Source organism: Colobus angolensis, unplaced genomic scaffold (genome assembly GCF_000951035.1).
Source record: "Colobus angolensis palliatus isolate OR3802 unplaced genomic scaffold, Cang.pa_1.0 Scaffold137, whole genome shotgun sequence".
Lineage (NCBI taxonomy): Eukaryota > Metazoa > Chordata > Mammalia > Primates > Cercopithecidae > Colobus > Colobus angolensis.
In genome coordinates this window covers 6,250,836-6,265,797 of record NW_012114455.1, presented here as the reverse complement: position 1 = coordinate 6,265,797, position 14,962 = coordinate 6,250,836, and the positions used below count along the sequence as shown (strand labels likewise).

Below are 14,962 nucleotides of genomic sequence, written 5' to 3'. Positions count from 1 at the left end.
ACCATATACAATGGGTCTGCCATTTTGCCTGCTCTGGTCACTACTGCTTGCAATGCAACCTAAGAATTCAAGCTCTATTTTATTTATTGTTTCACAATGTGGGCTTATCTTAAGTGTGCAGTCAACCAAATTTCAAACCAGGTCTCTACCACCTGATACTTATGTAAACTGATTTTTTCTTTACACCAAGTCAGGACTTGACATTTTACCAGTTGAATTTCATCTTATTGATTTTGGCCCTTAATTCCAGTCTTTTGAGGTTATATTGAAATACCACTCAGTTCTAGCCATCTCTTATTCAACATTTTTATCAGTTAATTATATGAAGACATAAAAGATACACATATGGAGACATAAAAGATATACACATCAAGCTTGTGGGTAACACAGGAAGTCCTATATCCCTGGAGGCCGCCCTTTGGAATGACTCTAAAGCATTAATCAGCACATAAAAGAACAAGAGAATACCTCCCTTACTAAAGCACAACACAAAACTTGCCAAGCTTTTTGGAGAAAAGCTCCAGAAATATGTCTGGCTAAGGACTCAGACTGCCTTAACTCTTCAGTTCAGTGCACTGGGGTCAAGTCAGACAGACCTGTACTGGGGTGGCAGTTATGAGAGAGTTACTTCATTTTTCTAAGGCTCTATTTTCTTATTTGAAAGTGAAAATCATGAAAGTAAGCACCTAATAATTCACCTATGACTATATAATAACTCCTGCATATCCAAGACGTTCTCATATCCCCACACCCAAAACACACTGAGATTCATTCCATCTGGGGAGATCCCCCCCCTCACACACACAGGGAGGCACCTTCACCTACTACTGGCCTGAAGTCGAACAGTGCTTCCACTGTTCAGTGTTCAAAATATACCCATAAGAATTAGCCTACTCATGGTAACAGGAAGTTTTTTCTTCTTGGCTGTGGTGTTTGACCATTATAAATTCATTACACTCTAAACTTTTTATCTTATTGCCAAAGATACAATAAGGCATACTCAGACTAACTCCTTGCTAAATTCTACGTGTAATACCTCTAACATATTTCCAGATTGACACTGACTTCCTATATTAGTATTCACTTGTCTCAAGATCCCCAAGCAGCAGTCTCTTTGAAGCCAATGTGTTGGACTTGGTCAATGAATAGTCAGTGTCTTGTACATAATTTCAATGACCATTGGCTGGTAGTTTTAAGCGTCCAGTAACTACATATTTCCTTTCTTTTTCTTTTTCCATTTTCATTTTAACGACTCCTACCAAAAGCAGGTAGAGCTACTAGTAGTCAGAGGGTGAACTCTAGACAGACTACCTGGGTTCAAATCACAACTCTGCTACTTACCAGCTGTGAAACCTTGTAGGGATTATTCATTCTGTGTCTGAATTTCTTCATCTGTAAAGTGGGGTTAATAATAATATCCACCTTATACTCTTGTTAGGAGGGTTATGGATAAACATCTATAGAGATCTTAATGATGATTGACATTATTTCTTGACACAAGTATAGAAATACTCTCTACTTAATCTATTCTCTTTATTTAAAAGGTAAACACTCCTTTCTTCTAATTTGTACCACTTTCTAGGCAGCCCCAGAAGTTAGCACCAAGAAGTCTTCCTTACCTGTTTTCTTAATTAGTTCCTTTCTATTAGTCCTTTATGACCTTCCCATATCATTCATATTTTGGGGTCACAACTATATCTTTTTAATTTACATATATCACTAATTATAAGATGAATCCTCAATTTAACTAGTTTTTCAGAGGGAGTAATTTTAAAAATTGCTGCTGCATTATATATATGTACTGTTTGTCCACATCCCAATTTGCAAAACCTAAATATATATATGTACGTTTTAAAGCAAATATCAGTATGTTAGACTCATATATATGACAGGTGGGAAGTTGAAGGAATGACAGAACTGCCCCACATATGGGACCGACTGTCCCACAATGCTCAGCTGGCCATCTTGCAAAGGCCGCGGATGCTACTGATCAGAAAGGAGAGCAGGTGAAAGAATTTGGATGATTTAGTATGATCCATTGTTCTTCAGAAAATACAAATTAAAATATTACTCGCAACATTATAGCTGTCTTTTAAGTGATAGTTAATCTTTCTGAGATTTTTAACTACAGTAAAATAAACACAACATTTACCATTTTAACTACTTTTAAGTGTACAATTTTACAATTTAGTGGCATTAAGCACATCCCAAAATGATGTGAAATCATCACCACTATCCATTTCCAGAAACTTTTTATCATTTCAAACAGAAACTCTATATTCATTAAACAATAACTCCCAGGATTTTTTTTAACCCTTACCCCCAGCCCCTAGTAACCTCAATTCTATTTTGTCTCTATGAATTTGCCTTTTCTAGATACTCATATAAGTGGAATCATACAGTATTTGTCCTTTTGTGTCTAGCTTATTTCACTTAGCATACTATTTCTAAGGTTTATGCATATGAATCCACATGTGATTTCACATATGGACCACAAAGCTCAGCTGGCCATCTTGCCAAGACTCTGGATGCTATTGACCACAGAGGAGAATGAGAAAAAAGACTTTGGATGAGGCTGGGAGTGGTGGCTCATGCCCGTAATCCCAAACCTTTGGGAAGCTAAGACAGGCAGATCACTTGAAGTCAGGAGTTCAAGACCAGCCTGGGCAACAAGCCAAAACGCAGTATCTAAAAAAAAAAAAATTAGCCAGGAGTGGTAGCACATGCCTGTAATCCCAGCTACTCAGGAGGCTGAGGCACAAGAATCACTTAAACCTGGGAGGCAGAGTTTGCAGTGAACCAACATCATGCCACTATACTCCAGCCTGGGTGACAGAGTAAGACTCTGGTCTCAAAAAAAAAAAGAAAAGAAAAGAAAAGAAAGAAAGAAAAGAAAAAAGAATTTGGATGAGTTAGTATGACCCATTGCTTCTTGGCTGAATTTCATTTTTTATTAAGGCTGAATAATATTCCATTGTATGTATATACCAGATATTGTTTATCCATCCATCTCATTAATAGACATTTGGATTGTGTCCACCTTTTGGCTATTATGGGTAAAGCTATAATGAAAACTGGTGTATAAGCATTTGTTTGAATTCCTGTTTTCAGTAATTTTGGGTATACATCTAGGAGTGGAATTGCTAGATCATGTGGTAATTTTATGTTTAATTATCTGAGGAACAAAAGGTTTCCACAGCAGATGTGACAGTTAACGTTCATGCTAGCAATGTGCAATGGTTCCAGTTTCTCTACATCCTCAACAACATTTGTTATTTTTCCTTTTTTAAAACAGCATTTCTCCTATATGAAGTGGACTAACTGCAGTTTCTATTTATACTTCCCTGATGTCTGGTGATGTTGAGTATCTTTTCATGTGCTTATTGGCCATTTATATATATTCTTTGCAGAAATATATAAGTATTTAGATATTTTGCCCATTTTTGAATTGGGTTGTTGTGGGGGCTCTTTATATATTCTAGATATTAATCCTTCATCAGCTATGTAATTCATGAATACGTTCTCCCATTCTGTGGGTTGCTTTTTCACTCTCTTGATAGTGCCTTTTGGTGTACAAAAGGTTTTAGTTTTGATGTAGTCCAATGTATCTATTTTTTTTCTTTTGTTACCTGTGTTTTGGTGTCATATCCAATAAATCATTGCCTAATGCAGTGTCACGAAGATTTTTCCTGTGTTTTCTTCTAAGAGCTCTGTAGTTCTAGTTCTTACATTTAGATTTTTATTACTTTAGGTATTTTGAGTTAATTTTTGTATATGGTGTTAGGTAGGGGTTCAACAGTATTCTTTTGTAGGTGCATATACAGTTTTCCCATCACCATTTGTTGAAAAGATTGTCCTTTCCCCTATTAAGTGTTCTCAGCACGTTTACTGAAAATCAATTGACCATATACAAGAAGATTAATTTCTGAACTCTCTAGTCTGTTCCATCCATCTGTATATCTGTTCTGTTGCCCGTTCCATACTGTTTTGATTTCTGAAACTTTGAAATAAGTTTTGAAATCAGAAAATGTGACTTGTTCAACTTTGTTCTTATTTTTCAAAAATAGTTTAGCTACTCAGAGTCTCTTGAGATTACATATGAATTTTAGGATGGGGTTTTCTATTTCTTAGAAACCTGCCATTGGTATTTGATAAGAATTACATTATGTCTGCACATTTCTTTGGGTAGTATTGTCATCTTAACAATAGTAAGTCTAGCTGGGCATGGTAGCTCACGCCTGTAATCCCAGCACTTTGGGAGGCTGACGTGGGTGGATCACGAGGTCAGGAGATTGAGACCATCCTGGTTAACACGGTGAAACCCCGTCTCTACTAAAAATACGAAAAATTAGCCGGGCAAGGTGGCGGGCACCTGTAGTCCTAGCTACTCGGGAGGCTGAGGCAGGAGAATGGCGTGAACCCGGGAGGCAGAGCTTGCAGTGAGCCGAGATCGTGCCACTGCACTCCAGCCTGGGTGACAGAGCGAGACTCCGTCTCAAAAAAAAAAGAACAATAGTAAGTCTTCCAATTCATGGACATGAAATGTCTTTCCACTTGTCCACTTGTTTACATCTTCTTTAATTTCTTTCAGCAATGTTTTCTAGTTTTCATCATACAAGTCTTTTGCCTCCTTGTTTAAATGTATCCCTAAATATTTCATTCTTTTTGATACTATTAGAAATGAAATTGTTTTCTTAGTTTCGTTTTGGATTATTCATTGCCAGTAAATAATAATGAAATTGATTTTTATGCATTGGTTTTGTATCCTGCAAGTTTAATTAATTCATTTATTAGCTCTGTTTTGTGTTTGGAATTTTTAGGGTTTTCTACATATAAGATCATATCAGCTGCAAACAGAGAAAATGTTACTTCTTTATTTCCAATTTGAATGCATTTTATTTCTTCTTCTTGCCTAATTGCTTATCTAGAACTTCTGATACTAAGTTCAATAGAAATAACAAAAGCAGGCATCCATGTCTTCTTCCTGCAACCTTAAAGTAAAAGCTTACAGTCTTTCACAATTGAGTATGACATTACTTATGGGTTTTTCACATATGGCCTTTACTAATAGTTTCCTTCTATTTCTAGTTTTTGAGTCTTTTCTTATCATGAGAGGGTGCTGAATTTTGTCAAATTATTCTTCTACATTAAGATGATTACGTGTATTTTTTTCATTCTATTAATGTGGTAGATTACATTTATTGATGTTCAGATGTTGAAACATCCTTCCATTGTAGAAATAAAATCCACTTGATCAAGGATTATAATCCTTTTACTATGCTCTTGAGATGCAATAAACCATACAAAAGATCAACAAATTCTGGGGTTTGTCCTTTGAAAGAATAAATAAGATTGATGGAGCACTAGCTAGACTAATAAAGAGAAAAAGAGAGAAGATCCAAATAATTGCAATCAGAAATGACAAAGAAGCATTACCACTGAACCTACAGAAATACAAAAAATCCCTCAGAGACTATTATGAACACCTCTATGCATGCAAACCGGAAAATCTACAAGCAACAGATAAATTTCTGGAGACATACAACCTCCCAAGATTAATCCAGGAAGAAACTGAAACCCTGAACAGACCAATCATGAGTTCCAAAATTGAATAGTAATAAAATGCCTGTCAACCAGAAAAAGCCCAGGGCCAGATAGATTCACAACTGAATTATACCTGATATACAAAGAATAGCTGATACCATTTCTGCTGAAACTATTTCCAAAAAATTGAGGGTGAAGGACTCCTAACTAACTCATTCTAAGAGGCTAGCATCATTTTAATACCAAAACTAGGCAGAGACAAAACAAAAAAGGAAAACTTCAGGCCAACATCCTTAATGAACATAGATGCAAAAATCCTGAGCAAATTACCAGCAAACCGAGTCCAGCAACACATCAAAAAGCTAATCCACTATGATCAAGTAGGCTTTATCCCTGGAATGCAAGGTTGATTCAACATATGCAAATCAATAAATGTGATTTATCACACAAACAGAACTAAAAACAAAAAACCACATGATCATTTCAATAGGTGCAGATAAAATGCAACATCCCTTCATGTTAAAACCCTCAAAAAACTAAGCATTGAAGGAACGTATCTCAAAATAATAAGAGCCATCTATGACAAATCCATAGTCAACATTATACTGAATGGGCAAAAGCTGAAAGCATTAGCCTTGAGAATTGGAACAAGATAAGGATGCCCACTCTCATCACTATCACTCCTAATCAACATAGTACTGGAAATCGTAGCCAGAGCAATCAGGCAAGAGAATGAAATAAAAGGCATCCAAATAGGAAGACAGGAAGTCAAACTACCTCTGTTTGCAGATGATATGATTCTGCAACTAGAAAAGCCAGTGGTCTCTGTCCAAAGCTCCTAGATCTTGTAAACAACTGCAGAAATTTCAGGATACAAAATCAATGTACAAAAAGCAGCAACATTTCCATGCACAAACAACATCCAAGCTGAGAGCCAAATCAAGAACACAATCCTGTTCATAGTAGCCATAAAAGATTAAAATATCTAGGAATATGGCTAATGAGGGAGGTAAAAAATAAAAATCTGTGTAATGAGAATTACAAACCATTGCTCAAAGAAATCAGAGATGACACAAACAAATGGAAAAACATTCTATGCTCATAGATTGGAAGAATCAATATTGTTATAATTGCCATACTGTCCAAAGCAATTTACAGATTCAGTGCTATTCCTATCAAACCATTGACACAAACAAATGGAAAAACATTCTATGCTCATAGATTGGAAGAATCAATATTGTTATAATTGCCATACTGTCCAAAGCAATTTACACATTCAGTGCTATTCCTATCAAACTGCCAATGACATTCTTCACAGAATTATTTTAAAAACTATTATTTTAAAATTCATATGGAACCAAAAAAGAGCCTGAATAGCAATTCTAAACAAAAAGAATGAAGCTGAAGGCATCATATTACCTGGCTTCAAACTATATTACAAGGCCATAGTAACCAAAGCAACACATTATTGGTACCAAAACACACACATAGACCAATGGAACATAATAGAGAACCACAAATAAAGCCACACGCCTACAACCATCTGATCTTCAACAAAGTTGACAAAAACAAGCAATGGAGAAAGAACTCCCTATTCAATAAATTGTGCTGGGATAACTGGCTAAGATTGAAACTGGACACCTTCCTTACATCACATACAAAATCAACTCAAGATGGATTAAAGACTTATATGTAAAACCTAAAACTATAAAAATCCTAGAAGAAAACCTAGGAAGTACCATTCTGGACAAAGGCCCTAGCAAAGATTTTACGACAAAGATGACAAAAGCAATTGCAACAAAAACAAAAATTGACAAATGGGACTTAATTAAACTAAAGAGCCTCTGCACAGCAAAAGTGACTATCAACAGAAGAAACAGACAACCTACAGAATGAGAGAAAACATTTACAAATTATATATCCAACAGAGGTCTAATATCCAGAATCTGTAAGGAACTTAAACAAAATTTATAACACAAGCAAAAGACAAACAACCTCATTAAAAAGTGGGCAAAAGACATGAACAGACACTTTGCAAAAAAAGACATACATGCAGCCAACCAGCATATGAATTATATGTAGCTACAATAATTCCCATGTGTTGTGGGAGGGACCCAGTGGGAGATGATTGAATTTTGGGGGCGGGTCTTTTCTGTGCTGTTTTCATGACAGTAAATGGGTCTTATGAGATCTGATGGTTTCAAAACTGGAGCTTCTCTACACATGCTCTCTTTTTGCCTGTGGCCATCCATGTAAGATGTGACTTGCTCCTCCTTGCCTTCTGCCATGATTGTGAGACCTCCCCAGCCATGTGGACATGTAAGTCCAATAAAACTTTCTTTTGTAATTTGCCCAGTCTCAGCTATATCTTTATCAGCAGCAATGAAACAGACTAATACAATGATGAATCACAATCTCTTGCTTATTTCAGGAATCTAGAGTTTGATGATAACATGTCAGCGTGATTTTCTTTGAGTTTATTGTACTTGAAGTTGTTGAGATTCTTGGATTTGTAGACTCATATCTTTCATCAAAGTGGGGAAATTTTCAGCCATTGTGTCATCTAATAACCTTTCTATTAATTTCTCTCTTTTCTCTTTCTGGGACTCACACAGTGCATATGTTGGTCCACTTGATGGTGTGCACAGGACCCTTAGGCTCTTTTCACTTTTTAAAATTCTTTTTCTTTCTGTTCCTTAGACTTGATCATTCCAATTGTCCTATCTTCACATCCACTTATTCTTCCTTCTGCCTGCTCAAATCTGCTGTTAAATCCCTCTATTAAAATTTTTACTTCAGTTACAATACTTTTAGCTCCAGAGTTTCTGTTTTGTTCCTTTATATAATTTCCACCTTCTCACTTCAGTTTTGCATTGTTTTCCAGATTTTCTTTAGTTTTTTGTTTATGCTTTCCTTTAGCTCTTTGAGCATATTTGGTTGTTAATTTCTTATCATGGGTGTATTTTTATCCTTTCAGTTCAAGTGTTAAGTTTCCTAAAAATAGTGACTATGTCCACACTTAATGCAATTCTGTGTCCATAACATCATATAGTGGAAAGATGATATACCCTGCTATGAATAAACATGAGTTCAAATCTCACCTCTTGCTATATGATTCTATACAAGTCACTTAACCTCAATCTCTGCTTCTCAGCTTCCTCAAAATGTTGGTCATGATAATAACTGAGGTGGCGAATGTGAAAATGTCTGCTATAAATAGAAACCCAGGAACATGGTATTTATTTTATATAAATTGTGGCAGTGAACACATTCTTTTAAATTACACATACCTATTTATCTTTCTAATTAATTATTTGCTGTGTGCCAAGGTATGGGGTCACCAAATCTAGGCTAACCAAAGCTCGTATTTGTTTTGACCCAAGCCCAGCATTGTTTTGGCACTACCACTGCTCTTTTCCTATTCCTGCAATCCATTCTGCCTACTTGAAAAGACAGCTTTAAAAGACAACTTAGACCCACAGACAATAGATAATTTACTTTGGAACACTCAGTCTTCTCAGATTTTAGCTTGCAAACACAATAGACTCAGCTGATAGAAATAATGAAACCACCACATGCAACCTTCCTTGAAATGCTTGCGATTATTGGTTTTTAGCTCTCTACATATATTTGTGCAAATGCACCTATGTATCTTTGAACTATATCTCATGACCAATTCAGCTGACTCCAGTGATAGGAAAGGAAATGGTTAGGAATGAGGGGTGAACAATAATTATCTGCTCTTTTCTTTGTCTGTGTTTAGAACCAACTGAGGCTGGAAGATCCAAATATCAACTTAATTACTGACATAACTGTTGGAAAATACAACCTAAATCTGCAGCAATAACAGGCTTCCTAACACCAAACTCTGAAATCCAACGTACTTAACCTCTCAGCCATAGCAGTTCTATCTCATCAGCAAAAGCAGAACCTATGCTCTAAAATCTCTGCTGCAGAAGCAGAGGAGAATGTTAGTGCCTTGGGTAGATACAAGGAGCATGAGGAGAGGGGAGGGGCTGAGCTGCACTTGCCCAGTTCCTGATCCCTGATTTACCAATCAGAATTATCACTTCCCCTCCAAGCACGCCTCGATTTACAAATCTTCTGGGAACCAAGTTCTTTTGAAAAGAGACAATCTGAGCAAAGAGAGGGCCTCCCCACTCTGTCCTCCTCAGTGCTGCCCCTGAGGAGAGACAGCAGGCTGCAGCCTAACTTTCCAAGTGAAGAGAGAAAGGAGGTGCCCTGATGCAACAGGGAAAGAAACCATAGCCTGGCACATACCATCATGCCTCACATTCCATTGCTGCCCCTGGTAACGGTTTCTGACAACAAAATGTGGCTGGAATGCACACTCGTGTTAAATTACTGCTTTTGCCTGAGATAAGATAAAAGGCATTTCTCTCGTGTGGGCTACTGAACAGAAAGTGGATCATAGGTGGTATTGCATAATGGCTCAGGAGCCAGGTTGCCAGCATTGTTATCCTTGCTGTGTCCTAGGACCAATTACTTAAGCTCTCGGTGCTTTGGTTTCTTCCTCTGAAATAAAGTGAATTTTGATAGTGCCTACCTCACAAGGTTGCTTTGAGGCTCACATAGATTAATATATGTAAACTACTTAGAACAGGATCTCTGAGTGCTTCATAATTGTTGGCCATCATTACCTAAGTCTCAGTTATGTTTACTAAAGAGAAGGCAAGGAGGGATGAACTATTCAGAAATTGGCTTCTTGTACAGAAACATACTCCCTTAAATATATATTTCTCATTTTCCAGTCCCAATATCTTCTGCTTTGGAGAGCCTAGGGATTGAATGGGGATTGGAGACTCCAATATATATTAGGAAAAATTCGTAAGAACACCATTGAGATTTGGCAGTGAGAGGAAAGTCATGTGATTGCAGCATTCTGCTCTCCTTTCTGAAAGTTGCCACAACACCCATCAACCCAAGTCATGGCTCACCCTGCTTCATATATGAGGGGAGGGTGGAAAGAGTACAGAGTGGGTGGTTCCTTGAAGTCAAGGGCTTCTCTCCCTACATGTGAGTCTTGTTACTTCAGCATGGACCACGGACTTCAACGTGGTTGAGACCAAGGCAGGGTATAACTGCTTCCAGCTCTAAGGGCTTTTGCTGGACTACCAATAGGAATTGCATCATTGGCAGCTCAAGAGGTGCCAGGCAGGGCTGGGGCTGGACAGAAGAGAGAAAGCCAACCCCACATGAGGGGTCAGGAGTCAAATGGCAGGCCAGAGCCGGGATCTAATGACTGTGGCTCAGAGGCCAGGGGAGCACAAAGGAGCTAAGCAGGCCATTGGGATCATCCAAGCTGCAGGACACAGTGGGCTGACAGGGGGTCTCCTGTCCCAGTAAGACCACCTTTCAGGCTCTCCAAAGGAGTCCCAGCTGAGAAGCAAAGGTAGCATACAGATCAGTCAATACGATGTCAGATGAATTCAGAAGCAAGAACTAAGGGTTTGACGGTAGGTTAGGACAGGACTCTGAGCACCAAAGATTGCCAGGGCTTCCTGGGGGTCCTATATACTGGGGTGCTGGTGAGGAAACTGAGACAGAACCCTTATATCCCAGGAGTTGGCCTTCTTTGTGGAGACTGACATTTGGAACATAAAGTAATAATTATAATTGCTGTTACCATTTACTAGATACCTACTCTGCCAGGAACTGGGCTTACTTTCACATTTTTTGTCTCTTTGAATCCTTACGATAACCTCAGAAGCACTGGTATTATCCTTCACACGCTGGGATGTAAGTTCTATGTCTTGGGCCAAGGGACTCGGTTCTTTTCATTTCCAGCTATGTACTCAGAACCAAAAATAGCATGTGCCAGTCCAGAAAAGGAACTTAATATCTGCCGCATATTTATCTCTGTTTTCCAATGAGGACACTAATGCTTAGAAAGCTAAAGTGCCTTTCGCAAAGTAACATAGATCGTGAACAAAAAGTCAGAATCCAAACCTAGGTCTGTCTGAGCCCTAAGTTTGTGCTTTTTTCCATTTTTCTACTCCGTCTGTTGTAGAAAGAATGTTGGCCTCACGTCAGGATAACCCAGCATCTAGTTTCAGTTCTACCTCTAACTGTGTGACCTTGGGCAACTGGCCTTATTTCTCTGGGCTTCAATTTTCTTCTCTGAAAATGAAAGGGCTCAGAGCAGCTCATGTCCAAGATTCCGTCCAGCTCTCTGGTTCTGCGCCTTCCATGGCTCAAGGGAGCCCCGTGGGATTGGTCTGAGTCACACTGGAGGGCTCTCAGGAAGCGGTGACTTGGAAGGGTCGGCTGATGGGCGGCCTGACCAGAAACGTGGAAAATGTAGGGCAAGCAGCTGCTAGAGTGAAAGAACAGCCGGCGGGAGCCTGGCTCTGTCTCCCATCGGGAAGATATTGAATTTCCTCACCCTCATGGGGAAGTGGCTGCTGCTGCTCTAGCCCAGGGAAATGGACATTTTGCAGCTCCGGGAGTCAGGCAGCTCATGTTTTCAGAGCCTTGTGACCAGTCCAGTAGAGTGAGGGGCCTATGATCTCTGGTGATTAGACCTAGTTGACATTTGGGGACTGTAAGATCCTGAATGCAGGATACTCATTCTAGCCATATTCACAAAATCCCCTTAATTAAAATTTCATTTTCAACTTAGATTTTAAACTCTCTTGCTCAGTAAGGCTCATCTATTTAAAACACAGTGGCCCAGAAGAATGAACTTAAAACAACCATGCAGTTGCTTTGAATTATGTGCTATGTTAAAGATGCCTAGTATCAGATTTAACAAAGTTTTACTGCCTTGGCTTTAATGCTATTATTAAGAATAATTTGTGTATGTTTTTACAGGCTTACTCCCCAAAGTTCATATTATTTTCTTCCCAGGAACTCGAAAGCAGCTCACACGCAGTCTTTGACAACCCTTTCCCTCTTCCGCAGCTCCCTTTGTTCAGTGAGGTGAAGAAAAAGGCCTTGCTTGTTACATTACAGTGGAGATGTTTAAGCGTCTGGGAGATAGGCATCTTCCAGAATCTGGTGAAAGCTGTTAGTCATCACCACTTCCACCACCCTTCCATCCCCAAATCACACGAGCACATACACACGAAAAGTTCCATGCAACTTGAAGTGTTCCGAAACTCCCTGAGCAAATCCACAGAGGTCTCTAATGCTAGGTTAAACTCTGGGTGATTTTAATACAGGGTGCTGGAATCACTGCAAAAACAAAAATAAAATGGGAGGTTGAGGCTGCAGTGAGCTGTGATTGCACCACTGCACTCCAGCCTGGGCAACAAAGCAATACTCTGTCTCAAAAATAATAATAATAACAATACATTAAGAAAAAAAAATTGAACCTTGATGCTTACCACACACCATATCTAAACATTAACTCAAAATGGATCACAGGCCTATGACTAAGTGCTAAAACTACAAAAACCCTAGAAGAAAATCTTTGTTACTGTGGGTCAGGAAGAGTCTTCTTAGATATGACACAGAAAATATGACCTAGAAAAGAGAAAAGCGATAAACTGGAAGTCATCAAAATGAAAGACTTTTAGTCTTTGGAAAACATTGTTAAGAAAATAAGACAAGCCACACACTGGGAGAAAATATTTGTAACACATCCATCTCTGTCCACGTTTGCTCACAGTTCAAATGTTAACTCTTAGCTTTATAATAAAATGGAAAGGATACCTTTTAGCTGGGCATCACACTAACTGAAATAAAATTTGGTTCTGTGACCAAGGCAGAGAAGGAGAATGCACACTGGCTAAGCAACCAAGAGTGTGCTACATCTACAATATAAAATTATAAAAGAAAATAGAATCTCAGCAGGTGGTAACCAAGCAGGTCCCACAAGTCTGATCCTGTCTCCAGCAATGTAGTAAAGGCAGAACATTATCTCTGCCTTGGATTCCCATCTGTGCCTAACACAAAGGAAACCAGGAGAGACACCGGGCACTGGCTGCCTTGCCATGCCTGTGTGCTGGCACCTTGGACATTCCCAGGAGTCACTGTGTGCGCACACACACACAAAAGCTCATGTGCCGATCTGGAATGCACAGACTACAGAGAAAAGGGCAGAAGAGGAAAGACCACCACGGGTGGAGCTGTCTACAAGCTGTGTGGAGGACATGGTCCTGAACTCAGCCTTCAACGTGAGGGATTTCAGGAAGCCAGAGGAAGGAGAGCGGGCCTTGGACTAGAGCGTGGAAGCAGGTGTTGGGGGCTACCTTCAAGGACGAAGAAGGCCACATGCCCGACCACAGCAGGAGGGTGTGCTGAGAACAGGAGGTGAAATTGCTCTGAGCCAGGTCAAATTGGAGGCTGAAAGTCAACCAGCCAGGGAATTTGGGGCTTGATGACAAAGTGGGCTGGCTCTCCTAGAACCATGGGGTGACTTGATGAAAGTTGATTCATTCAGATCTGCTGCCTCTCCTCCAAACAGGACCCTGGTGATGAACTTTCTCCACACCCACCTTCAGGGAAGATGCCCTCACTCATTTCAGGGGAGGAACGTCCCTCTTGCTGCACCAGTCACAGGTATTGGTCATGGAGCACCAGGGCTCTCTACTGCAGAACCTCGGGCAGCCTCGCACACTTTCTCAGCACAGCACCCAAAAAACATTACCAAGTAATCAGAATGGGCATTTGGGACACACCCAGCATGGTGGGGGCTGACAAACAAACCCTGCCCTTGTTCCCCCAACCCCACCCCCGCCTCCAGGGCCCCCCACTGAACATCTACCCCACCTCCATCGCCACCATCATTTCTCTTCTGCTGTGTGTGTTCTTTCTCTAGGCAGCAGCTGTTTTTCCTGTCACTGCGTAATATTCATTTAAGCCTGATTTCACCTGGGAAAAATGCTGGAAATGCACCAGAATCCAGAGTGATGTGGTCATGACCAGATCTCTCCAGGACGACCTGGAAAGCTGAGTCCACTTGAGCTCACAGGACGGCTGGAGCTGGGCCAGAATGGAGAGGCCGCTGGTGGGCCATGCCCCAGTGACCCCAGCCTGAGGGGTGGCAGCCAAGCTGGCAAGGAAGAGACAGGAGGACCATGTCAGAAACTCACAAGGACAAGTGAGGGGTCCTGGTGAAAGTGTAATGAGTTTAATCACCAGGGACAGCCTTGATCTTCCAATGGTGTCCCCACCTGATGACCGGCAACACTTTCTAAGGGTGGGTGTAAGGGTATGTGGCTCTTTCATCCTGGAGCCTCTTCCGGTCTCCCAGAGCTGCGATCACCTCAGCAAGCAAAGCAGAAGAAAAGAGGCCACTGTGTTTATGGCTGGGTAGCTGCTCTCGTGTGAAAATCAGGGGGTGAAACAAGGTGCTTTTGAAATCTGTTCAAGGCCTCCTTCCCTCCCAGCACATCATCAGAGGAGAGATTTTGCCTCACGCTTTTCTCCCATGCATGTGTCTGTCTCAGAG

The 14,962-nt window shown here is 40.0% G+C and overlaps 1 protein-coding gene across 1 annotated transcript in view; it reads right to left on the bottom strand.

Moving 5' to 3' along the window:
- The window catches only part of LOC105506546 (chromosome unknown open reading frame, human C11orf44), a 38,815-nt gene extending 24,076 nt beyond the window's left edge, over positions 1 to 14,739 (bottom strand). The window contains 1 exon segment of the mRNA XM_011934736.1: positions 14,383 to 14,739. Within this exon segment, the coding sequence (XP_011790126.1) occupies positions 14,383 to 14,739 (357 nt within the window).
- Positions 14,740 to 14,962: the final 223 nt, after the last annotated feature.